We start from the raw sequence: 24810 nt of genomic DNA, 5'->3' as shown, positions 1-24810 counted from the left end.
AACTCTTAGAGCTAACAGATACAGCACAAGATCTATGGGATGAGTTCCTTGGACTTCTGGAATGGAACTGCATCCCGAGACTGAAGAAGCCCCAGAGCACGCCCCATGCCACTTACTTTAGTTAACTGAATCAACCTCAATATATATATCTATACACCCTTTTAAATTAAATTCAAAAAAACCCACACAGAAGAGTGCAACAGTGCCAGCCCTTTTCTTGCAGGGTGGTCCTGGAAATTGGTCTCTGGTATAAAGCAGTCATGTAGAACAATTGGGGGGGGGGGGGGAGGAAATAAAAAGGAACATTCACATTTCAGTTTTCTCCACTTACATGCTTTGCTGTTTTCCAATTTTTTTTTTTTTTTTACACAACCCCCTTTGTGTTTTTATAATTACAAATATTTAATTAATGAATCCCAGATCTGACTCCTTAGTAACATCTGTACAGTGCAGTTCAGTTGGAGACATTTTATGTATCAATCTTATAACCCAATCCAACCCAAATCATAAAACCATGGGATCTCACATGATCTCAGTCCCACCAAGTACAAGATTCTCCTTCCTTACGGATTTAATGCTCTGCACTGGACAGACATCAAGAGGAGGGAACGTGCAATACAGGATAATGACTGCAAAACCGAGTATCACAGTGGAGTAGAACAGTCTCAATTTATTTTCCCCTTTACATTCAGTGACCACATTTGCTGAGAGAGTAGTCACTGCAACAACCTGAATATTTTTCCTCATCTTCAAAGAAACCCCACCCAAATTAAAAGCAATGGACAACAAAATCAAAGACAGACAGCAGTTTCTATTTAATTTTAAAATAAATGCAAGTTACAAAGTCTCAAGAAATTGTGTAAGAGAAGGAAACATGGAAATTAAGGCTATTTCCCCTCAAAAAAAAACAAAGATGGCATCCAAGCAACTCCCATTGTAATCGAATCGAATCCTCCTCATGAATTCAGAGGTACAATGCTGAAGACAGGTTCCCAGAACCTCCTATTGCCAATGAAAGTTGGGAACACTGGGTTTTCAGAACCAGGTTTTTAGACTAGTTTCATCTACTTTTAAAGTGCATAGTCTGTAGAAGAGTACATGTGAAAATTGTATTTGTACATGTGAAAAACTGTATTTGTCTTCTATGTCTCACTTCAAGTTACAAACCTTCTTTTACACAGGGACAGAACCGAGATAACATTGTCACAAATTGTAAGTGGGAGTTTTCATACAGTTCTTGAATTATGGAACATTGACAGCTGTCACATTTGTATCACACTAGTGGAGTTTTTCATTGCTGATGTAACAGGCTAAGCCAACACATACATTTCTGTACACATCAGAAATGACATCAAAGAAAGTATGTAAGAATAGAAGGGTAATTTTGCTACAATTAAAAAATGCAAAAGAAATTTCCATTCTTGTTTCTGCTGATATAAACAAGGTCAATGAGTTAGATTTCTGTCCACACAAACACATCCTTTGGCCCCATTCACTTACTGGTCTGGTACTCTTCCATGCTAAAACTCTGCAAGTTACAAACTCTGCCTCTTACTGCATTTTCCAACTAGATTACACAGGGCTTATAACTTGGAGTATTATTTATGCCATACCTGCACTGTACTCATTAACCTCTTCTATACTTACTTATGCATCATCAAGGGCTTTAACGCTAACTGCTCCTGAACCTCCTTCCTGTTGCTCTACTGTATTCTTCTGGCATCAATATAGAATCACCATGTCATCTAATCTTTCCACAGAGTGAAGAAACACTTAATAACCTGCATGAAATAATATGTAAATAGAAATAAAATTTCATAAGGCACAAGTCTAGCCTAAGACAGGAATTTGTTTCCAGGGCAATAGCTATTTTTCAGCAGATGCTCAATCTTTTGTAAGGCAGTTGCATAACAGCACAAAACTGAAACTTTTCCTTATGTAGAACATCACTGGGCTCCTCTGCCAAGAAAGGATCATGGAAATTCCTTCCCCAGCAAATACCCACTGGGATAAAAGAACAATTACCAATTGATGCATAGTACAGCTAAGGTGGAAATATTTGCCTGTGTGCTTGAAGTTTATCCCATTGAAATCAGTCTGCACTGTTCCAACCTTCAAAGCAGCTTAGAAAAGGGACTTACAAACATAGATCAGTAACAAAATCTCCCCACAGAATATAGATAAAAGCTGAATCAAAACACATTTTGGGCGACTCCTTGCAATACAAAAATGGCAATATCCCACACAAGAATGTAATAAAGGAGGGATCAAGTATAGTTTCCTCACAGTTAAGATGTATATATTAGCTTTGCTTTTTTTGCACTCTAAGTCTTCCTGAGCCAGGTCTTCCACAAAACCAGACAAAAATCTAATTTTATGGAGGTATCATTTATATAAATTCCCACTCAGGAGTGTGCTCTAAAATGAAAAACCACTGGGTCTGAGGGCAGGGAAGGGGGACCGTGAGGGGTGAAAGTAAGGATGGTGACCTCCAGATCCCAGTTTGAGTTGGAAGGGAAGAGATGTCCAGGATTCAGGGGTTGGCTGTGTTCCCAGGAGACTGAAGACTGTCAGTGCAGCACTGAAACCCACAGTTGCAATTAAAGTATTATCACAGGTAAATATGATGCCAGAGTCCATTCTCCAAACTGATATATTTTATACCAGTATGAATTACCTCTCTAAAACCACAAAATCTACCCACAGACTTCTCCTACATAAATAATTAGTGAGGAAAGGCTTGATTCCAAAGTTATACCAAAATATGTAAGAATACCCTCGTTAGTATCACTGCAAACATCTAATACTTGTCATTACATGAGAGATTTATTAGTAATACTGCAGGTATCTAATACTTGCCATTAGAAAGTTGTAGAAATTAATCTATTGCTGAAATTTTACTTTTCATTCTTGAATATTCTAGAAGGGCCACATCCAGATAGGATTGGTGCCTTTCTTGTTAACAAAAGACGCAAGGAAACTAAGTGCAGACAATTTTCTTGGCCTCATTGTGATTGTAGTCTCCTCTCTTTAGTTACCAGCTGACCATGAGTCATAAACAAATTTTGCTGCTACTGTATCTTCAACCGCCATCCCTGAAAAAGAATTGAAGTCACCTTCAAACAGTTCTTCAGCTGTAAAAAATAATTTAGCTTCAGAAGGAAACAGAAGGACTCAGGAAATTATCTACCTGGAGAGGAACAAGAATCATTCCCCCATCCTAAACACCTACAGTATTACATTCAAAGTTTATAGCCACTATATAACAGTTAGGTGTACTATATGAACTTAATGTAACAGTATGAATCTAATTTTCAATGTTCATACCACAACTTGGCCCTTTCAGACCTCTTTCCCCCCAAACATCAACTCCAGCCCCACAGTACACTGCCACATTGTTTGCAGGTCAGATGGACTCCAAGGGCTTAACAGCAGGGCATTTGGGTTGGAGCTGTATTAATAAATGCTGCAGTCATGTGTTGAACAATTGTGAAATGGAAAACGTATTTCTTCCTATTGTTTATTTGCTTTCCTATCACTTTTCATTACATCAGTCCCGCTAGATAAATAAGAAGGGAAATTAAAAGGGAAAACGCAAATCACATTCTACTTTCTTCTGGACAGTGTATTGCCACAGCAGTTTTGAAGATGATCAGCAGCTTTCCCACGCATGGGGGACCGAGTAAATAACAAGGCATTGTTTTCTGTCAGACTTGTACACAGGAGGGGTTGTTCTTACCCAGTGATTTAAACACTGTTGTTTTCTCAGGCAGGGCTGGTTTTGTACCCTTCACTACTTCTCCCAGCTCTGCAAAAATCTCTGCCTGTAAAACAAATACATATTTATACAAAATATAATATTTATACATATGTTAAGAGAAAAAAAATTCTCAGTGACTTCAAAAGAAAGAATTCCTCTGGTTCTGCTATCCCAGAACCGACTCCTTTCCATGTTGAAGCAGATCAGTATCCAGACAAATAATACAGGAACTGGACAGGAATGACAGAGGACTGGAATTGTTTTCAGAGAAAAACAACTGTCAGACACTCCTCAGTAAGTTGCAGTGGACAGCTTGTTTCCTATCCAATAAAATACATGGGGTTCCACACACCTTACCATACCTGGAGCTCTTATGTTAAACCTCAAAAATGGAAATCGTATTTGTTCTGCAAAAAAAACACTAAAAAAAGCAAAAAACTACTCCATTAAACCTAAAAGTCCTTGCCATCAAATTTCTACAGGTCACTAACTCTTTGCTTGGCTTCTGTGTTAATCACACCAAAACCTTATAGGAAGAAAATTACAGGTTTTAATAAATAGATTTGAAAAATATTTAACATAACTACCAAACATTGCTGGAAATGTAGGTCTTTCAAAAAACAATACGTTGCTATTGCACACAAAGGCCAATGCTGAAAACATGCTATTGTAATATGGGGTCATGTAATGGTTGATAGAGAGGTTGTGGAGTTCTGGCACAGCTATATAGAAGTATCAGTTTGAAAACAGTTTATCTTTCAGCCTGTGCCTGGAAAGCGTTAACAACTAGAATTGATGCTCTAGAAAGTTTCAGTGCAACACATCAACCAAACCATTTCAAGCACAAGCCAATTGCCACAAAAATGAAGTCCATAATTTAAGACAGTCTTACCCCTGATAATATAACATCTCCTGATTCTGTAAGAGCAGCCTCTCTGGAATCCACAAACAGAACAGAATTCTTCATCAGTTCATCATCCAGTTCTCTCCAGTCTGGTCTACTTGCTCCAACAGCTGAGACAACAAAACCGATGAAGTTAGGAGGAAGGTTTAAAACAAATTCAAACCATATTTTCCAAGAGACGTGTGAAGTAACAATGGGCATTATTGTGGAACTGTAATATACAATCTGATGTTAGCAGTGGAGACATGATGATTGATAAAACAAGAAAATAAAATAGGATGTGCCTGAGCAACTATGAGAAAGCCTGTATTTCTCCCAACCTGGACTCAGCTGTAACACTAGCATTTATATGGCCTGTTTCTGTAGGGTGCCAACCCCCTAAATTTCCACTGCTTTTTATTTTTTAAACAGAGTTAACTAACATCTAATACAGCTCCTCTAAAACATTCAATATTTGATTTGTCAATAGAATATTCTTCTCAGCAGACACTGAGTCACAAAGGCCTAACAAAGTTACCTCCCTCTGTCCATTATCTCTTGTACCCTTGTCTTTCATCAGATCATTACCAAATGCCCTGAATTTTGTAGTCCTTTTATTTGATTCACATCATGTTTGTTATATGTCTATAGAGAAAAATCAGATTTGAAGACTCCCTCAATTATCCTGAACAGATGAGAACCAAAGTATTGTGCAACAAAGACTTGCACATGCAGACAGAGTTCAATGTTACTAATTAGGATTTTTAAATCTGTAGCCCTCTATTATTTCCTTGTAACCTTCTAAGCAGTACAAGTTGAGCAGATTATGGATTTTCACTTATCTGGAGAAACTGAAAACAAACCAAGGAGCTTAACTTTAAATATAGCAAGACCACTAGCAACTTGTTATTTAAGTGACCAACTGCTACAGAATAATAAATTCCATGTTGCCTGAATGCCTCTTCAAACAGCACAAATGCCTCAATGAAGGAAAAAAAAAAAAGGCCAAAGAAAGGAAAGGCGTCTTTGTGTATGTGTCGCCTCAGTGACTGTAGACCTTAATTGATTTTGGTTGTACTTCTGGCTTCCATGCCATGACATAATACAGACAACAACATTCAATGACAAAGGACTAAATTGAGTTTGAAAAATTGGTAGGATACTACTGGAATGTGGGACCTTTCTTTAATTTGTTCCCTTTGACAAGTTGTTTTTGTCTTATTACCACGCTATTTGGAAAGTGCACGAGGCCATCTGAACCAGGCCCACAATTAACAAAATAAACAAATTTGGGCATGTCCAGAGACTCCAAACAATAGTGTGACAACATCATTACAAGGCAGGCAAAAAAAAAAAAAAGCCCCCCAAACCTCACCATAATTAGAGGTCAAATTATGAAGTCTTAACTATTGCATCTTTCTAACTCAAGTGAAAAAAAAATACCTCAATGTGATCAGACCAAAAAGGAACAAATAGAGAAGCTTACAAAACTGGGCAAAGAAAAGCAGACAACTGCCAGGGAAACATTACAGTGAGCAGGAATCACTTTGGAAATAACATGCTTGTATGGGTTATTTAAACAGAGAGCAAGGTGAGCATCAAGTGACAACATAGTGGCAAAGATGATGCACCACTAGGGGAAAAAAAAAAAGCATATCCCATGCTCTCTCTAACATCCAGCGCTGGAATACACAGGAATTCTGGCTCCAGACAACCAGGAAGACACGGTTGGGAAAAGTGGTCCTCACTCAAGGGGAAAAGTCAAACCAGAAAAAAAAAATTTCATTCTGAGAAGCAGACAGTACTGCTTTTCAACAATGTGATAATAAATGTATCCTTTAAACAGTGAGAAGACAGCATACCATTGATATGGGCACCTGGTTTTACCCAGTCTCCAAATAAAATTGGTGTTGTTGCCATAGTGACTGTTACAATCACATCAGCCCCAGTAACTGCCTCCTGAACAGAAGAGCAGACCTGCACTGGACCATTAACTGAATTAGCAAACTTCACCGCTTTCTCTTTGGTGCGATTCCATATCCTGACCTTCAAGGAAAAAAAAAAAAACAACACACAAACATATTAGCTTGGAGAATTTCTCCTTGCTGAAACATAACACTTTGTTTCAGTCTTCAGTATATAGTTAAACATATCCTAGAGGTGAGGTTTTTTTCCTCTTGAATGTTCTCATCATATAAGTGACTAAATTTCATGTGTGCGCAGCTACATTTGAATGACTATTTTGTGATGCCAGAATAACAGCTCTTTGTAAAACTGTTTATAAAATCCAAGTATTTCCAATATTTAAGGGAAAGTCACAGGAAAGCTTATCCAAGTATGGCATACACAGTAGCTTTTTCTGTCTGAGAGAATCCTATCTGAAATGACTTTGTTTCCAACCCTTTTTTAAAAAAAAAGAAAAGCCAACATTTCAGCAAGAAATTCTACAGCTGTTCAGAGTATTCTTGGGTTCTGTAGAAACAGAATCAAAATATATTTAAACCCATAACTTCTGTGGTGGGTTGGCCTTGGCTAGACACCAGGCATAACCAAGCTGCTCTATCACCCCCCTCTTCAGTAGGCCAGGGGTAGGGGAGAAAATGAGATGGAAAAACTTGTGGGTCAAGATAAAAGTAGTTTAATAAAGCAAAAGCAGAAAACAAATGCTGCAATAATGAATGCCCCACCATCACCCCTCTCTTAGCTTTTATTGCTGAGCAGGTATCATACAGAATGGAATATCCCTTTGGTCAGTTTGGGTCAGCTGTCCTGGCTCTGTCCTCTCCCAGGATCTTGCCCACCCCCAGCCTACCAGTGCGGGGAAACGTTGGAGAGACAGCCTTGATGCTGCACCAGCACTGCTCAGCAGTAGCCAAAACACTGGTGCGTTATCAACACCTTTCCAACTACCAACACACAGCACAGCACTATGAGGGCTGCTATGAGGAAAATAAACTCCATCTCAGTCAGACCCAATACAACTTCATTGGCTGTACTTTATTTATAATTAGTGCTCCTGAAATATAATAGAGAAAAAGAAATGTATCCTGTTAAGATGTGTCCATTACCTCTTTAAATGTGAACAGCTCTGTGAAGATATCATAATGGCTATATGCTTGAACACCAGCTCCCAAAATGCACAGCACTTCTGCAAAAGGTGGCATTAACAACTAAAAAGTATAAAATATTAAGAAAAATAAGGACAATATGTTAACAGATATGACAAATTATATATCAAAATACTATGAAAGAAAGCAGTATCATTAGTCCTTTTAAAAAATATTTTTATGCAAAATGTAGTGTTGATTAATATAAAACAATATTCAGTTACACTATATATGTATATATATATTTTTTTTAATGCAAAAGCTAGTGTCAATAGCACCAAATACATCTTGGCTTAATTCTGCTTTTGAATTGTTTGACTTTTGAAATTCAGGCTTAATATGTAACAGCATGAGCCAATGTAAATTCTGGAGCCTCTGCACACTCTAATATTAGTATAATGTATTACACCTATGTGGCTAATTAAGTGTAAAACCATAGTGTTGATGTTCTGAACTGGCTGAAAACAGGGCTTCTAATACCAAAGCTATCAGAACTGAAAGTGATAGCCTCATGGGTAAACTGGTCCCAGTAGCCCCACACTAAACCTTCCTTTTCAACTCACTGAAGCCATAAACCATACCACAAGTGTATCTTGGCATTGTAAGTGTCATAATATGTACGCATCAAGCATTGTAAAAAAAGGGATGGTTCTGAGAAAGAAATATTAAAATTCAGTTCTGTAGTTGCTTTTGGTTTTCTGGTTTACTTCTTGCCTGTGACTCACCAATACTTGGCAAAGAGTAAGAGAGAGCTGCTGGAGTCCAGCCCTAAGCTATCCTTGTGTCTTGTTTATGCATTTGCTGTGGCCATTCACTTCTGTATGAAAAGCTTTCTAATTGTCTAGGCTCACAACACTTATTCTGCTGCAAATATATTGAAAAAAAATCTCATTGATCCTGCTTTTCAGCAGCAAGAACTCTTTTTAATTTTCTTTTCAAGGACTCTGAAGTACTGATTTCAAAGGTTCCTTGCATAAAAGCATGGGTCTTTGAAAAGCAAGTGGCATAAAGAGGACAAGATGACAACTATGAGCTGAATTCAAACACTTCTGAAAACTTCCCAAAACAGCAGACAGCAATGAAGGATCTGATCTTGAAGTCCCTTCAGCAGCCAAGCTCCTTTGAGGACAGCAGAGCCAGACTGTGTAAAAACTGTCAGAACTGCCCAAGTATAGAACAGCTGAGATGAATAAGGTCCTACAACCTCATGTCTGAGGAATCCATTGTAAATTGTTCTGTCCCTTGGACCAGGGGAAGCTCTGGGGGACAGGTTCTTCACTCCAATTTTATGTCAGTTTAGGTCTATTGCCACAGATATAGTCATGCTGGCATGAAGACTGCCACTAACGAAGTGGTGAGATCACCCTTCATTCTGATGCAAAGCTGATGGTGAAAAACAGAATTATTTTTCAGCTCTGGCCCCCTTCTTATTGCCTCATCCTTTGAGTTAAAGACTAAAGCCCTGCTGTGCGATGGACGGTGACTTGCTCTCTTCCCACTATTGGCAGCTCAGCCAAGCATAGTTTTAAAAAAGAACTCAAACCCAACAATTTGCAACTGAAATCGAAATGATGTAAAGGCAACATACAGCAAGATATGCCTCACCTGTCTTAGGACACTGAAATTTATGGCTGTAGTGAGGCATAGTCATCTGGACAACTTCCAGTAACAACAGAGAAGCTGACAGCCAGCCACCTCTGGACAAGTCATCCATCTATCCTGCGTGCCACCTCTCTTAAGAGGACCCACACTGTCCCCTGGAAATGTGCATTTTCCTTTTTTCTCCAGGTCCAGTGCAACCCACCTGTCCTGGTCCAACAGCAGAAGACACACATCTAAACAAAACTGATTTTATCACCACAGCTGCATCACTCAAAGCTGTAAAGGAGCATATTAAGACAAGCACAAAAGAAAGAAAATGAGAGAGGAAGACACCTCAGTAAATTGCCAGAAGAGCATGAACAAGCCACAAAAACATAGCTCAGATTCCTTCTCCAATCACACACAAAGTGTTAAAGCAAGACACAGCTCAATCAAGACAGAAAACTATATTTTTAAGTTTTGCCTGAAGATACATATGTTGCCATAAATCTAATTTAAAGTAGTATTTGATGAAAAGTCACATGCACTGAAAGCCATTTACATTGTTGCCCCTAGTTTTTTTTATATATAACACCACTAACTGATTCTGTCCCAATTTAGGAAAGAGAAGACATACCTTGGTAGCAATTGCAGAAACTGCAGCTGTTCGTTTTGCTGTAATGACACTGCCATCTAGGACCTTTTTTTTAAAAAAAGTTCAAACAGACTGAAATGAACACTGAAAGAGTTAAGTAAACACCAACACTTTCATCTCATTTGTAAATTATGTGATATTAGAGGGCACAGATAAAAATAAAAAAGTTGGTAATTACTATCATAGCAACCACAAACCATGTAAAATCAAATGTTTAAACTGGGCAGGTTTTCTGTCTACTCTAGTTCTTCCATGTCATTCCACCAGCACAAATGGAGTGAAAACTAGTCAGAGCTGAGCCACCTCTAACTCTCACAACTCTTCATACACTTCCCTGGCTCCCCAACACAGGGAATGGATTGATACAAGTGCAGTACTCCATACTCCAGTGCAAGCTGGCAGTGGTTCATGAGACTGCACTGTCTTGGTCTGTATGAAGGGATGACAGGGAACCATGGAATTCCTTTAATGTAAATCACTCACAGTGGGACACTCCTGCCTCAATGTGTATTAGCTACTGCATACAAATGAATTATGAGGCTTAAAAATTGACATAGATTGGGAATAAGAGCCCAATACAGTTTTCTTGACCAGTTTTGGCCCTTTAATAATCATTATTATTAAAATGTAATGCAATACTCATAAATACTCAAAAAATTCTTGAAGTCTTTAAACAAAGAAAAAAAAAAAAATCAGACTCCGAGTAGTGTTCCCTGCAATGCCAATTGTAAGTCTCCTTTGATTTTGCCTTCAGATGGTTCAAGATCAACTCCTTATTCAGCAAGGCATTGCTTCCTTTCAAATGAAAGGTGAACTTTTCCTGATCATTTCTCTCTTTCAGTCATCCTGTGAGCCATTACATTCCCATCAAATCACAAGTAGCAGTAAAAAGCAGAGAGAGTACAGTTTAACACATATGAAAGATACAATGCTTTTGGCCAAACCCTCACATGGCACAAACACAGTTTCATTCATGATGTAGGTAAACTCAGGCCAATTTACACCAGGTCCAACTTCTAAGAATCAGAAAGGAGAACTGACAGAACATGAACAAAGAATGCAGAAGCATATATGAAACTCACAGCTTTTAAAGAACCATTGCTTGGCTCAAATAAGAGGACCGTTGCTTGGTGAGAAGGGACAGAGGAATCCTTCTTGTGCTCGTAAAAAGTCACCAACTTGGTTGTCAGGGCATCATCTGTGGCACTGTAAGCAGGCATGACTCCTAGGAACCTTGTAAGAGAATTACTTATTTCACTTACGTACCTTTAGCATGTGAGCCTACAGCCACTGGAGTGGTTAACACCAAATCGCTACTAACCCGTTAATCAGTAACTCGGTACCAACAACCTTTTCCGATGCTGTAATTCCTTTGACCCCGTCCCTTCCCCACCGTAGCCCGACCACCCCACTCTCGCTACCCGCGTTCCTCGCTTCGGAGGGGCCGCACCTCCTCCCGCCGGCGCTCCCCGCCCGGGGCTCTGCCAGGCCGCCCCTCGCGGCACCCACACCACCTGCCCCGCCACCGGGAAGGCGGCCCCGCTGCCCGCCCGCCTCACCCGCCGTGCCGGTGCACCGGCACCACCGTGCGCACGGGCTGCACGACGCCTCCCGCCGGGCCAGCCGAGAAGTTGGCCAGGGCGGCCTCCAGCGCCGGGAGCAGGAGGCTGGCGCGGTGCAGGTGCTTCTCCACCTCCTCGGCGCCGATGAAGACGGGGGCAGTTGAGCCCATGGTGTCCACCGGCCGGGCGAGACAAGGGTAGCGGGTACCGAGTACCCCCCCGCACCGCCACTAAGTACTCGGCGGGCCGCCCCCGCCCCCGGGCCCGACCCCGCCACCGCCCGCCCCACGGCGGCACCGCCCCGCGGCCCACCCCGCTCCCCTCACGGCCGCGGCCGCGCCTCCCTCAGGCACCGCCGGTCACCAGCGCCGCCAGCTCGCCTCAGGCAGCGCCGCGGGGGAAGGCGGCTGCGAACGCCACGAAATGGTTCTGTCGCGATGATTTACTGAGGGTTCCCCACAGCCCGGGGGCAGCACCGGGAACTCCGCGCCCTGAGGGGTGGGAAAGCCACCCCCCCGCCCCGGGGACCGGGAGCCGGCGCCGCTCTGCGCATGCGCACAGCCGCCTCGACAGCCCGCGAGGTGTCGCTCTCTCCTCAGGGGGTGATTCTAAGCGCGAGCAGTAGAGTTCGGGCATTGGCTCGCTAGACAGTCAACGCGGCGCAGAGCGTGCCGGGACGGCAGTCTTCCTCCGGGGCAGCCATCTTGTTCTCCTCGCCAGGGCCGAGCTGAGGAGCGCGGAAAGATGAAGGGATTCCCGGTGGTCGCGCGTTCTCTCTCGGTCAGTGCGACTCGGAGGCGTTGTGCGCGCGTGTGGGAAAGGCACAGACAGCGGTGGCAGCGGTTGTCCGCCCCCCGGTGGCTGCGGACGGGTCTGACCCCAGCCAGTCCTGGGGCGGCGAGCCGGGGCTGGCAGGCAGCGGGCGGGCGGACTGCCTTCGTGCCGCCTTCGTGCCTGTGGGGCTGTCAGCGAGGGGCGCGAGTGGGGACCGGGGCCGAGGTCGGGCCGGCCAGGCGGACGCTTGTAGCGGGGCGGCAGTGCTGAAGGTCAGACGGGCCGCGGGCTGGGCCCGGGGCGGCCTGCGCGCAGCTCCGCGGCTGGGGGCTCCTGCCGGGGCGAGGGGCGCCCCGGGGGCTTCCCCGAGACCTCTCCCGGCAGCGGCCGACGAGGCAGGGCCGCCCGTACGGCCGGAGAGGGGAGAAAGAGTCTCCTAGGGGGTTCGTTCCTGCTGGGGAGGCTTCAGCTGCTTGTGGCAAGGTGGTGCCCTTGGCAAGTGGGGCTCGGCTTGTCCCAGGGCCGTGGAGGGAGGGAGAGAGCTTGTTCTGCTGCAGAAAATCTCCTTGAGTCGGCAGACAGCTGGAATAGAATTTGCATTAGGTCTCCTCTGGAAATGCTCTCTTGAGTGGGATGGTGTCTTCTGAGTCACACTATGTTTGTAAGTCATTTAGACGTGTAGTGGTTATTCATAAATAAGTCGGCTTGGAGGTTAAAATTAGGTCTCTCAACAAATTTGTGGTTGGGGAAGAAAGGAGTTTTTCCCGGACTCGTACATTGAACTGAGTCTGTGGCAAATCAAGGGAAATTACGTCATTGGTGTCCCTGCTACAGAGTGCAGTGGTGTTTCTGTCACTCGGTTTTTAATTTGAGATAGATGGAAATTAAGTTGTTTTTTAAATGTGAAAAGATGAGTAATAAAAAAAATTATTTTACAAGTATAAGAAACTTCCCAAAAAAGGCAATAACATTTCCGATTCAAAATCGGTAGTCTTGTCATTTCTGTTGCCAGCTACTGAAGGGAAGGCTCTTGCGATGTTCAGCCCTTCAATTTGAAGGCCTGTTTCTGATTATTAGCTGTGCAGTTTGGGGAGTTGCATAGGTGTCCTCTCTGTGTGCAGCAGTCAATGTAGACAGGGTGTTCTGAGAGGTGACTGTTCAGGAATTTAGCTGCCTACACCTGATCAATTAGAAAGTTATCTCCAAAGTTGTGTTCTGTGTATGTGGATTGCTGTAGCTGTTTGCTAATTGCTATACATTGGTCCTGTAGACTGTATAGTATCAGTAGAGAGTCCCACTGCACAACAGCAAAGAGGGGGAAAAAAGAAAGCTTTCTTACAGTGCTGTTTCTTGAACTTCAGTAAGTCATTGCATGGGTCCAACAGTGATGTAAAGAACAATCAAAGGAATTGGAAGGGAATCTTACAATCCACTTACTCTGGAGCTTGAAGTCGCTCATTGTATTTCAGTTTTAAAATCATTTGCTTTTTCACTATGTAATGGAATGTGATGAACTAATTCAGGAAATCTGTTGTCTTATGCTTTCTTCTCTAGAAGAGACTTTACTCACTGAAGGTTGCTCCTAAAGTTGCAACCTCAGCAACTGCAGAACGAGTGAAGTTATCTCCAGAATCTGAAGATCTTGAGGTCAGTATGAATACTGGTATTTTTTTTCTCTCTCCTTTTTATTTATCTTTTAAAACTCAGTCAAAGCACAACTCTGACTGTACTTCCAGTTGATGACTTAACCCATTTTTTTCCTTTTAATATAGATCACAAAACTACCAAATGGCTTAGTTATTGCGTCTCTGGAAAACTTTTCTCCGGCTTCAAGAATTGGTGTGTTTATTAAAGCGGGCAGCAGATATGAAACCGCTAGTAACTTGGGAACTGCTCACTTGCTTCGTCTTGCATCTAATTTGGTAGGTGTTTATGGTCTTTGTTATTGTGTTGGCGGTAGATGAAGTGGTGCAAGGTTTATGATCGCAAAGAGAAACGTTATGGTAAAATTTAATGTAAGAGATCTTATAAAGCAGAAAATAATACACGTTGATTCTTGGTTGTCTGGTTCAAGTGCAGAAGAAATGACATTACGTTCTGGAAGACAGGCAGTGGTATTTATTTAGAGTTATGCTCTCTGCTGGTATCTTAAACTATATCTGTATAAAATATATTTATGTGAAGTTATGCACATAACTCATTTAAGATGCAGTAAAAGTTAATTTGGGTGGCTGATACAAATTCAATTTTGTGTGTGTAATATTTCTGAATAGTTTTTTTTACTACTGACATCAAGATATTTTAAGCTCCTTGTTTTCACTTCTGCTTTTATGTCTGCCTTCAGTTATATGAGATGCTATGGAGGCAGATACCTATCAGCAGATTCAAAAAAGAATCAGACAAATTCATTGATAGCAGGTCCTTAAATAGTTGGTAATAGGAGTAATTCCTGTAGGTACTGCAGGAATACCATTGAATGGGTTGTGGGATGTTATATTTACAGCCTCGTCTGTTGCTGCTGTCAGGTACAGGCCATTGGGCTACGTGTCCCATGGGCTTGACCCACTGTGGCTGTTCCCCTTGTTCCTGTTTATCTCCATTGCTGTCGGGGTGTAGCTGCATATGGAGACACGGCCTCTCTCGCACACCAGCCAGGCTGTCATTCTTACAGCTGTGCAGCACCGCTGACATGCCTTTGGCTGCTGTTGCACATGCTCAATCCACATCAGTTTCAGGCAGAAAAAAAATAAATTACATCCCAGCTGCTTCCTGCCTCCTTCCCAGCTGCTGCCTGATGCCGCTTTCCCCAGAGAGCTGTCAGCGAAATAGTACGTACAGGCATTCCTTGCCCTGCTTTTGTCAAGCTTATCAAATTCAAAGAATCCTATTAAATGTTCAAGCAAACAAGGATCATTCTAGAATGGGCTTGGTGAGCAAATATGCACGCAGTTATGGTGGAAAATCAGAGAGGATGATAGAAATGATAGAGGGTAGGGATGCAGTATGCTGGCTGTACTTTTCAATATTACTTCTGTATAAATGAATAAACAGATACTGTTTTAACTTTGCCTGAGCATTGAACGACCTCAGGCGAATCTGTTCTTAAAATAGATAGAATTTTAAGTTGTGCTTTTTCTTTCCTTTTTTTTTTTTTTTTTTAAAATAGACTACTAAAGGAGCATCTTCTTTCCGGATCACTCGTGGCATTGAAGCTGTTGGGGGTAGTCTAAGGTTTGTAACAACATAGGGAGATAATCTGTCTTGGTAAAATGCAAACAAGCTCTATGACTAAAGGAAACTTAATAAGCTTGGCAATATGTAGGCAGATAAGCTCAGTGTGGTGATGGTATTTGAATGGTGAATGTTGACAAGGAACATCTTTTGTGCTTTTCATTCTGTTAAGGTTCAAGAGTGCACCCATGATTGGTATTTTAAAAACACCTTTCACTTAAGGGCATATAAGTGTTATGTACCTGGAAAAAAATATAATTTGTCCAGAAAGCTTAATGTTCTTTCTGCCTTTTCAGGCTTAGAGATTAAAATTCCTGGAGTCAGTAGATTTTGTTATATTTTTTTTCTCCATCTTTTTTGAATAGATACCACTCATCACACTGCAATTTTGGAAACAATTCAGACTGTAGTTGGCTTTCGTGATTTGGGAGTTTAAAGCCTAGAAAACAAGCCTAAGAGAAATAAAAGAGGGATCTTGCTGTACCTGCTTTCTTGCAATGTATCTTGAAATCATCCAGTAAGATTGTTCTGTATAGAATTTGGTTAATAGCAGTGTTTTATGTAACTTGAGATTCTCCCTTTTTTTGTTCTGTTAATCACAAATGTGTTGAAGCAAGTGGAAAAGACCAACTATGTTTTCTGCCTTGTTTAGTACATACACACACTTTTATTCAAATTTTGCTATTCAGTCATATTTGTTGTTTTACCTGAATTATCATGGTATCTGAAATTCTGATGGTCACAAGACACTTGTTATTACTTGAATGCTTAAGATACGAGTTTTAGTTTTGTGTATTTCTGCTGTGTGTGTATCATCACTCCTTTAAACAGTCATCTTGAGCAGATTAAAGTTTAGCTAGATATTCCAGTCAATATCTTCCTGACAAATTCAATCAAAGGGGAATATGTGTGAAAATCTAATTCTGTGTTCTCTGCTGAAATTGATTTTGTGTTTTTCCTCATTTAGCGTGTACTCAACAAGAGAGAAAATGACTTACTCTGTTGAATGCCTGCGTGACTACGTGTAGGTATCTAGATGTGTTGTAAACGGAATTATTGCATTCTTTACAAACTGCTCTGTAGTAAAGTAGAGACCTATCATTTTACGGGGTAGGAGTAATACCTATTTTCATGTCTTTCTAATAAATCCATAAATTACTGTATTAGTATTCAGCTTCTGTATCATGCTATTGAGCGTACAACTGCTATGGAACTGAAGTTCAATTCTCATATTTTGTAAAGCAGTGCTAATAACTACTCTGGCTCAAGTGATTTATTTTTTTGTTAATGTGTTGCTTACAGATTAGTTTGAATTGCTTTCAACTTCAAAAGAAATACATGCTACTTCTATTGTGTTTAACACCTTTATAACTTTTTTTATCTAGTGACACAGTAATGGAATACCTTCTTAATGTCACCACAGCACCGGAGTTCAGACCATGGGAAGTAACTGATCTTCAGCCCCGACTAAAAGTTGACAAAGCAATTGCATTTCAGAATCCTCAAGTTGGTAAGTGTATTTTCTGATCCACTGCATCTGCTTCAGAGGAGTTTCTTCAAAATTGAAAACTTTGCAAAAAATAGTTTCCCTTTTGCTCTGTCACGTGACCATTTCTTTTTTCAGCTTTTCCCTGTTGATAGGTATTGTCTTTCTGTTGTTACAGAACTTTTTTTTTTTATAAATCCACACACTTTTCCAGCCTGTGCATAATAACGTTTAGCAAATAACGTGCTGAAGATGATTTACACCATTCTCCTTGACAGCTTCCATTTACCTTTTTAAGCACAAGCAAAGAATGTGTGAGTCATGATTGTTGTTGGCAATATATTTGCAGCAGCTTGTGTTCTGAAAACAATATTTAGGTATTACTCATTGATGTGGAAACTATTCTACAAAAGACTTCTTGAATTTGTATGGTTATTTCGATATTAAAAAATGTGTATTTTCATTACATTGAAAACGGATTCCAGTTTTACGTTTATAAATTTAGGTTTGTGGATTTTAAAAACAATAAAACAAAAAAACCCACAAAGCTTCAGCCAAACCAAGCATATTCCAATGTATCTTGTGTTATTTAACTCTAGTCATCCCAGTTGGCTCAGGCAGTTCTCCACAATAAACATCATGTGTACTACTCCATGAAGCGTGATCACCTTCATCAGCTTTGGCTTATATTGAAGCACGAATATTTTTTTAAATCAGAATTGAGAACAATCTTTGTTTTTTACACTTGTGCCAACTACAGGTTGGTTTCATAGTCATTTCCTATTTTCAGTTACAGTTGTGTTAAGAATCAGAACTCTGAAGAAAGGAGTGTCATCTTTCTCTTGAGAATATTTTGAGAATATCAAACAGGACCGAGTAGGATGCTGTTGGATGCAAGAAAAATCTAATGAGAAGGGAACTGAAGACACTGGCATCCTTCATCTCAATAGGGAGATAGATGAGACTTCACACTGAGCTACAAATAGTGTTATAAACAGCCCGTTCTTTCTCAAGCTCAAGAACAAGAGGTGCTTACAGTGAAGATGATGATGATTGTGTAATTAAAAGGATGTTGGAGTTTGTTGTTGTTTTTTACTGCTCCCCCTCCCACATGCAGTGATTGCATTTATAGCTTGCTCTTGAGGCCAAAAAGTGTTGAGCGTATGCAAGTTTTGCATACGTGCAAGATTTTTTAATATTTATCTATATGCATATTATGCATATATATATGTGCAAGATATATATTTTTTTTTTAATAATTTACAAAAGAATAGAAGCCCTCGGACCAGATTCTGTTGTCTGAGGGTCTGGATGAAACTTCCACGTGTGTTGGATTATTCCAGACCTGCTTTGCAGATCCTGTAGTGGGTAAAGTGGATCACAGCTCTGTTTCACTGGGGTGACTTCTAGTTTCATTCATAATCTTCATTAAAAGTGGCTCTTACATTAACCCTCATTGCTGAAACTTTGTTCCTTTTAGGAGTGCTGGAAAACTTGCATGCTGCAGCTTATAAGAATGCTCTCGCAAACCCCTTATATTGTCCAGATTACAGAATTGGAAAAATTACTTCTGAGCAGGTAGGTTTTGTATTGTGTTATAAATCTGTTTCAGTTTCTTTATCAAGGATAGATAACAGAGAAAATGAATTTAGTAAATATACAGTCGGTATTTACTATCATATTAGTCTTGTATTAAAATGATTTATTTTCATGCAGCTTTTATTATTGGATACAGAACCCACGTTCAGATTTAGAGAGGTGGTTGATGGCAGTGGGATGTTGTTGATAGGAAGACTGTCAATGAAATGCAAGTCTTCTTGTATGTAAGGGTTTTCTAGTTGTCACTGGAGAATGCGTAAAATGCTATTCTATAGGCAGGTGCTTTTGGAAGTGTTGGAGTTTGCTGCATTAAGAAGTATAAGGCTGAACAGTGGATGTCAGAAACACACTTGCCATTTTTGTTCTTCATACAAAATCCCCTAAAATGTGAATTTACTGTTGCAGCTTCACCATTTTGTACAGAACAATTTCACAAGTGCGAGAATGGCTCTTGTAGGAATAGGTATGTATGGTCTTTATTGGACACTGCAATTCATAACGGAAAACACTTTCATGTAACTTTTATGTAGCTTTTCAATGCCATTATGTTACTTGGAATAAACTATTGTATTGCAGGTGTAAAGCACTCTGACTTAAAGCAAGTTGCAGAGCACTTCCTAAATATCCGAAGCGGAGCTGGTATTTCTAGTGCAAAGGCTGTCTATCGAGGGGGTAAGTATGTTTCTTGTATCTGTTCTGAATGGCTGATTTTCTATTTATTATAAATGTAGTATTATTCAAATTTGCAACTGAAAGCTATATTAAATGCTGTACATGGGAAGTGACAGTTCAGAGGCATCTCCCATCTAAATAAGCAGAGTGTTATTCCCCACCATGGAAACTTCTGGGATAAAACTGAACCCATATCTCCAACAAAGCTTTACTTGCAAGGTCATTTATTCCGTAAAGTGAAAAACAAGCTGGCATATGGTTTCTCATGGCATTTTTGGGAAGATTGCTTTAAAATTAGATAAAGGACTGTCTAGAAGTGATGGTAGGCTTTCTTTTTAGGGAAGATGTTAGAATATTGTACATCTTTCATGAAAGACAAAGCAATGCGTAGCTCTTTCAGAGCAGTATCTTGTGCTAATACCAATAGCAATAGCTGTTCTTTTGTTGGACTATTGGATCATTCTGTAAACAGATGGGAGGAAAAAGTTTCCAACATTTAATATTTGACAGGAATAACTTCAGTTTCTATAAAACAGGATAAACATTACTATGAACAGAAGGTACGCTGCCTTTCTGGATATTTGTTGCCTGGAGACTCACTGAGTTTTATCGTCATTTGTCGTTTTATGGTTTAGGGTCAGGTTCAGATAAGGCGTAGGAAGGTACTTGGTTTTGTGATTGCAAGAAAATGTTTGAATGTAAAGGACTTACTAAAATGACCTACAGCCTATTGGCAGCTTCTTGCTGTTTTCCTGAGTGGACGTGCAGTAACTTCACACCCTGGGTTCTCTTTCATGAAGCTGACTCCTGGATAGAAATGTTTCCTTTCCGTACCTCTGAATGTACAGTAGTTTCTTACTGAACACTGCATTACTTTTTATTCTGCTGTTGTATTTTCAGGAGAAATCAGAGAGCAGAATGGTGATAGCCTTGTCCATGCTGCGATTGTCACAGAAGGAGCTGCCGTTGGAAGTGCAGAAGCAAACGCGTTCAGTGTTCTCCAGCATGTTTTAGGTGCGGGACCCCTTATCAAGAGGGGAAGCAACGTTACCAGCAAACTCTCCCAGGGTATTGCTAAAGCAACCACCCAGCCATTTGACGTAAGTTCAAAGGGTTGCTGTACTCTAGTATTCTAGGTAAAATGCATATTATCCTTTGGGAGGTTACTACCTCCAGCTAGAATCTTAGTTTCTTTCTTGTACAAGGTACAGTATTTCAGAGGAGGCCTTCCAATCTGATCTCTTCTCTGCACAGAGGGAGTTTAGCTTCCTGAATTACAGTATTTTAGATCCTAGTAGTTTTCCTTTGCTTGATGCTGATTTGTTCTGATACTTGAAACAGTTGATGATGATGATCTTTGTTTTGCAGGCTTCCGCATTTAATGTTAATTACTCTGATTCTGGGCTCTTTGGGGTTTATACCATATCCCAAGCTCCAAATGCTGGGGAGGTGAGTTGCTGATTAGAATTGAAGTATTGACAGCATAACCCTCAAACTAGTGTTTTGATTTGAGATGTTGACTGATTCATCTAAAGAAAAGTCAATTCATTTGGTTTCTTGTATAAGAAAGCTGCATGTTCACTTATGACATAGCTCTAAGCTGGGAGTGAGACTTGCTTTCTGGGAAGTACAAATACCTAATAGGAACTAGTAGTAGTAAAATACCTGGAATTGCTGACTGTAATTGCTGATTTACATGTCTAAGCCAAAGCATGTCATGAGGAACGTGGTGGCTTTTGAAGCTGGCAGAACTGCATGCTCATGAAAAATGGTGAGACCATACAAATTAATGTGATGTTGCAACTTAAATTCACACTTTTTTTGTGTCTCACTTAGGCATTTATTACAGTGTTTTTAGTTCTAAAGCTGTTCAGAATTGAGTTCAGGCAGACAATCCTAGCACTGTCAGCTGCTCTCCCTGAAGCTTTTAAGATGTCAGATAATAGAAATAACATGTTGAAATTTAATGCGGGAAGAAGTCTTAAATGATTTAATTTTCCTCAGGTCATTAAAGCTGCGTTGAACCAGATAAAGGCAGTTGCTCAGGGCAGTGTCACCGATGACGATGTCACAAAGGCAAAGTAAGTGCATAAAGAACTTGCATGTGTTGTAAAGAGAAGTTTCTTAACATGTAGCTACTTGTCAAACACTTAAGAATATTCTGTACAGCAAAGCTTATCGTTGTCCTGTAATTATTTCCATGGGGAACAGCTCGCTTTCCTGTGTTTAAACTGAAGCACTGTCAATACTCTTTTTTTCGAAGCCGTACTGGTTCTCTGGTAGTGGTATTTCCTAATAGAAACTTGTTAGACAAGTGTTAATGTTTTCTGAAAACTGTTTCAATGTAAGAAATTAGCAAGTATCAGCAGATGCTGTCGTTTTAATCACACTCTGTAGTATTAAGATGTATTTAAATTAGAATCTTAAATTGCATTATTTAGGTAATTCAGTTTACAGTCGCACTGCGGCAATTCCCAAAACAATTATATTAAGCAATTTTCTGCATCTTCAAAGAATAGTGGTAATGAAGGTCTGCAAGTGTAAAGCACTGAATTAGTGATGTTACATCCAAGTGCTCGAAATACGTGCCCCTAGGAATATTTGAGATGTGGAAAATTAGTATTAGAGATGCAGTAATGCCAACAAAGTTTTAGGGTCTCTAATTTGTAAAAGGTTGTGCACATTAGTGCTTAGCGTGCAAGTGGTGTTAAACTGCGCTGAGCCTCTGAAACTGTAGTTACACAATACAACAATATAGTACAAATTCACTCAAGTAGCAAAATTAAAATATTGTCTGTTGCATACATAAAATACAAGACTCGTGTAAATAAAGCTTGATTACACAAAACATTATAACCTAGACATGATTGGCTGTGCCTTAATCACTAATAGCTAAATGGTGAATTCTGGACCTTTATGTTTGGCATTATTAGTTTTGTGTGTTATGAGGTTTTGTTTGCTGGTGTTTGGGTTTTTTTTTTTTCTGTAACAAAGCTGCCTAGTGTTAGGGTGTTACACACAGTGCCGTGGCTTTTTTTTTTTCTTAATTTTTTTTTCTTGAGTTTCCCTTCTGGAATGGCTTCACATACTTTCTATATTACCCTTTTTCCTTTCGTGACAAAAAAAAACCCCAAAAAGCCCAAATTCAAGGTCAGTGATATTTGCAGAGTCTTGCAATTCCGTCAAAAATACCAAGCTACTTAATCATATTCTATTGGAATAAACCATTTTCTACTGTTTTGACTTTTAAAAAATAATAGAAGAACTAGCATATAAAAATAAGACTTTCATATGTAGCAGTGAGACTGCGCGAAACAGAAGAAACAGTGTAAACTTCCTGTCTTTTAACAGAACAAGGAGCCAAACCATTTACATTCATTGCTGCTTCGTCGCTTACAATAAAATTGCTCTGCTTACATCTGTTCTTGATAAGAAACTGGAATGCTTTTTAAACTTAATTTTTAAACTCAATAGATTAGTTTGTCTAATTCCTGGGATACCTGCATTAGTTACTTCAAACAGAAACAAATTCTGAGCTAGAGATTTTGTGACTGTGTGGGGTGGCTGATCATTCCAAGGCAGTAGGTGTTCAACTACCCTGTAATTTTCATGCTTGGCCTATTTGTGGGGCCTCTTCTCTAACTACGGAACCCTTCTGTACTTGAAGAGACTTCAAAATGAAGAGGAATCTTGAAAACTTAAAAAGCACCAAAAACTCATTGCACTTCCAGGGGCAGTGGGAAAGGTAATAACAGGACTTACATGCTCGCTCATCCTTAATGCTTTTGTTTGATGGCAGAAATCAGCTGAAAGCCACCTATTTGATGTCAGTGGAGTCTGCAGAGGGGTTACTGAATGAAATTGGCTCTGAGTCACTGGTTTCTGGCACACACACATCACCGTCTGTTGTTGCTCAAAAAATCGACTCTGTAGCCACTGCTGATGTTGTGAATGTAAGTATGTGTCGGCATCTACAGGTGTTTCTTAATCACTGTGTAAATTTGTTTTATACAAAACTGGTGCTCATTTGTGTGTATTTGTAAACACACACATACTATCTTCAAAAAAGCAACTCATTTACAAATCCCAGCTGGCTATCTTTTGATGTCTTTACTTACTTTATTAACAGAAGACCCTTTAATCCTTATACTGTAAAACTAGTATAGCTGAGTATGTGAAATTCTCATCTACTTCACTTAAATTTACCAAAACTGCCATCTAGTATTCATGGAAAACTTCATATTCATTGCAGCGCAGGCACTTCTGTGTCGAGGCTTTTAGGATTCCTCAGTCTAGAATATTTAGTGTGCTTAATGATAAATTAACAACTGCGTTGTTATTCCCAGATTATCATGTTACTTATACTTGAAGCAAACTTCATACAGAAATCCATCAGAAAGAGAAATTCTAAGATAAGAAAATTGTTTTTTCACAGTCATTGCTAATTTGTGTTGCAGTAGCAACTAGCAATAGATTTAGTAGTGAGGAGAGATCCACTGTATCTTCTGGTGTAATAATTATTCTCGGAACAACCATTCTCAAAGAGTTTGTGCCTTTTATATCTGACTGTCGTTCTACCATTTCTGTTTTGATTATAAAGTAACAAGGAACTGGATTAGAAGTAAGGAAGTTTAGACAGCAAAAGGGAAATTGTTTACTTGATGTACTGCAGAATCATAGAAGGGTTTGAGTTAGAAGGGACCTTAAAGACCATTGAGTTCCAACCCCCCTGCCATGGGCAGGGATATCTCCCCCTAGACCAGGTCACTCAAAGCCCCATCCAGCCTGGGCTTGATATATTAGTGTTGGGATTGCTTTGCTTTAATAACTTGAAGCTGAGACTATGAACAGCAAGATAAACTCTGTTGTAGCCGATATGTCCTTATATCTATATTTCTGATTTATTTTCAGGCTGCAAAGAAGTTTGTCAATGGGAAGAAATCAATGGCAGCTAGTGGGGATTTGGGAAATACTCCTTTCCTCGATGAGTTGTAAAAACAAAACTGGGATGCAGATTCAAGATGGACCTGAGCTCTAAGTCACCTATGTTCTAAATTACTACTAACTTGTTATTTATGAATTCAGTTCTTTCAGAAAATTAATCTGGAGTAATTGTGGGCTTGCACTCATCAAATAAAGTGCTGAGTTCATACATTTTGTGTTTAGTTTTTTCCACTGAAAATAGTGTCTAATCCTGGTAAGTCTGGATCTGTACACTGAACATAAAACTACAGTGAGAAAATAAGGTGACTTTTAGTTGATATAAAAAATAGATATATCAAAAATCATCACCGTGATGCAGACAAATACTGTAATTGCCACTGATTGTCCATGTATTCTTGTATGTTCAGGAAAAGTTATTGATAAACTGAATGTGCCGTCCTTATATCAAGTAAATGAACAAACTTACCTTCAAGCAAAGATGAATATATTAGACTTTCTTACAGCTTGTGACTGCTACTTGTCTAGGACTAGCAGAGACTGCTTCCGAGTGTCTTCT

General features: G+C 40.0%; 2 protein-coding genes across 3 annotated transcripts; one reads left to right on the top strand and one right to left on the bottom strand.

Moving 5' to 3' along the window:
- Window positions 1-651: 651 nt before the first annotated feature.
- On the bottom strand, window positions 652-12070 carry CRYM (crystallin mu). Of its 2 annotated transcripts, none has more exons than XM_074158440.1 (8): window positions 11546-11814; window positions 11069-11219; window positions 9969-10031; window positions 7712-7813; window positions 6506-6689; window positions 4653-4774; window positions 3740-3824; window positions 652-3095 (listed from the first exon to the last, which is right to left on the bottom strand). In XM_074158440.1, the coding sequence occupies exons 1-8, from the start codon at window positions 11716-11718 to the stop codon at window positions 3031-3033; spliced, it is 945 nt and encodes a 314-aa protein (XP_074014541.1). In that variant the 5' UTR covers window positions 11719-11814; the 3' UTR covers window positions 652-3030. The 2 variants fall into 2 exon arrangements, with proteins under 2 accessions (XP_074014541.1, XP_074014542.1); XM_074158441.1 differs by lacking the exon at window positions 11546-11814 and adding an exon at window positions 11929-12070 and having other exon boundaries at window positions 793-3095.
- A 152-nt stretch (window positions 12071-12222) lies between these two features.
- Window positions 12223-24728, top strand: UQCRC2 (ubiquinol-cytochrome c reductase core protein 2). The gene is made up of 14 exons (XM_074158281.1): window positions 12223-12328; window positions 13877-13969; window positions 14095-14244; window positions 15489-15553; window positions 16521-16577; window positions 16939-17063; window positions 18520-18617; window positions 19044-19101; window positions 19215-19310; window positions 20211-20410; window positions 20679-20759; window positions 21315-21391; window positions 23110-23263; window positions 24222-24728. The coding sequence occupies exons 1-14, from the start codon at window positions 12293-12295 to the stop codon at window positions 24303-24305; spliced, it is 1374 nt and encodes a 457-aa protein (XP_074014382.1). The 5' UTR covers window positions 12223-12292; the 3' UTR covers window positions 24306-24728.
- The last annotated feature ends 82 nt before the right edge of the window (window positions 24729-24810 follow it).

Source organism: Numenius arquata, chromosome 14 (genome assembly GCF_964106895.1).
Source record: "Numenius arquata chromosome 14, bNumArq3.hap1.1, whole genome shotgun sequence".
NCBI lineage: Eukaryota > Metazoa > Chordata > Aves > Charadriiformes > Scolopacidae > Numenius > Numenius arquata.
The sequence above is the reverse complement of the archived record's forward strand: the minus strand, read 5'-3'. Positions and strand labels throughout refer to the sequence as shown.

Excerpts from the sequence above, each read along its gene's own strand:
- UQCRC2 (XM_074158281.1), top strand. The coding sequence starts at position 12,293 with ATGAAGGGATTCCCGGTGGTCGCGCGTTCTCTCTCG. Across the intron at positions 15,554-16,520 it reads GCTGTTGGGGGTAGTCTAAG|CGTGTACTCAACAAGAGAGA; the intron begins GTTTGTAACAAC and ends TTCCTCATTTAG. Across the intron at positions 21,392-23,109 it reads GACGATGTCACAAAGGCAAA|AAATCAGCTGAAAGCCACCT; the intron begins GTAAGTGCATAA and ends GTTTGATGGCAG.
- CRYM (XM_074158440.1), bottom strand. The coding sequence starts at position 11,718 with ATGGGCTCAACTGCCCCCGTCTTCATCGGCGCCGAGGAGGTGGAGAAG. Across the intron at positions 11,220-11,545 it reads CCGGTGCACCGGCACGGCGG|GTTCCTAGGAGTCATGCCTG; the intron begins GTGAGGCGGGCG and ends TTCTCTTACAAG. Across the intron at positions 10,032-11,068 it reads GCAATGGTTCTTTAAAAGCT|GTCCTAGATGGCAGTGTCAT; the intron begins GTGAGTTTCATA and ends TTTAAAAAAAAG.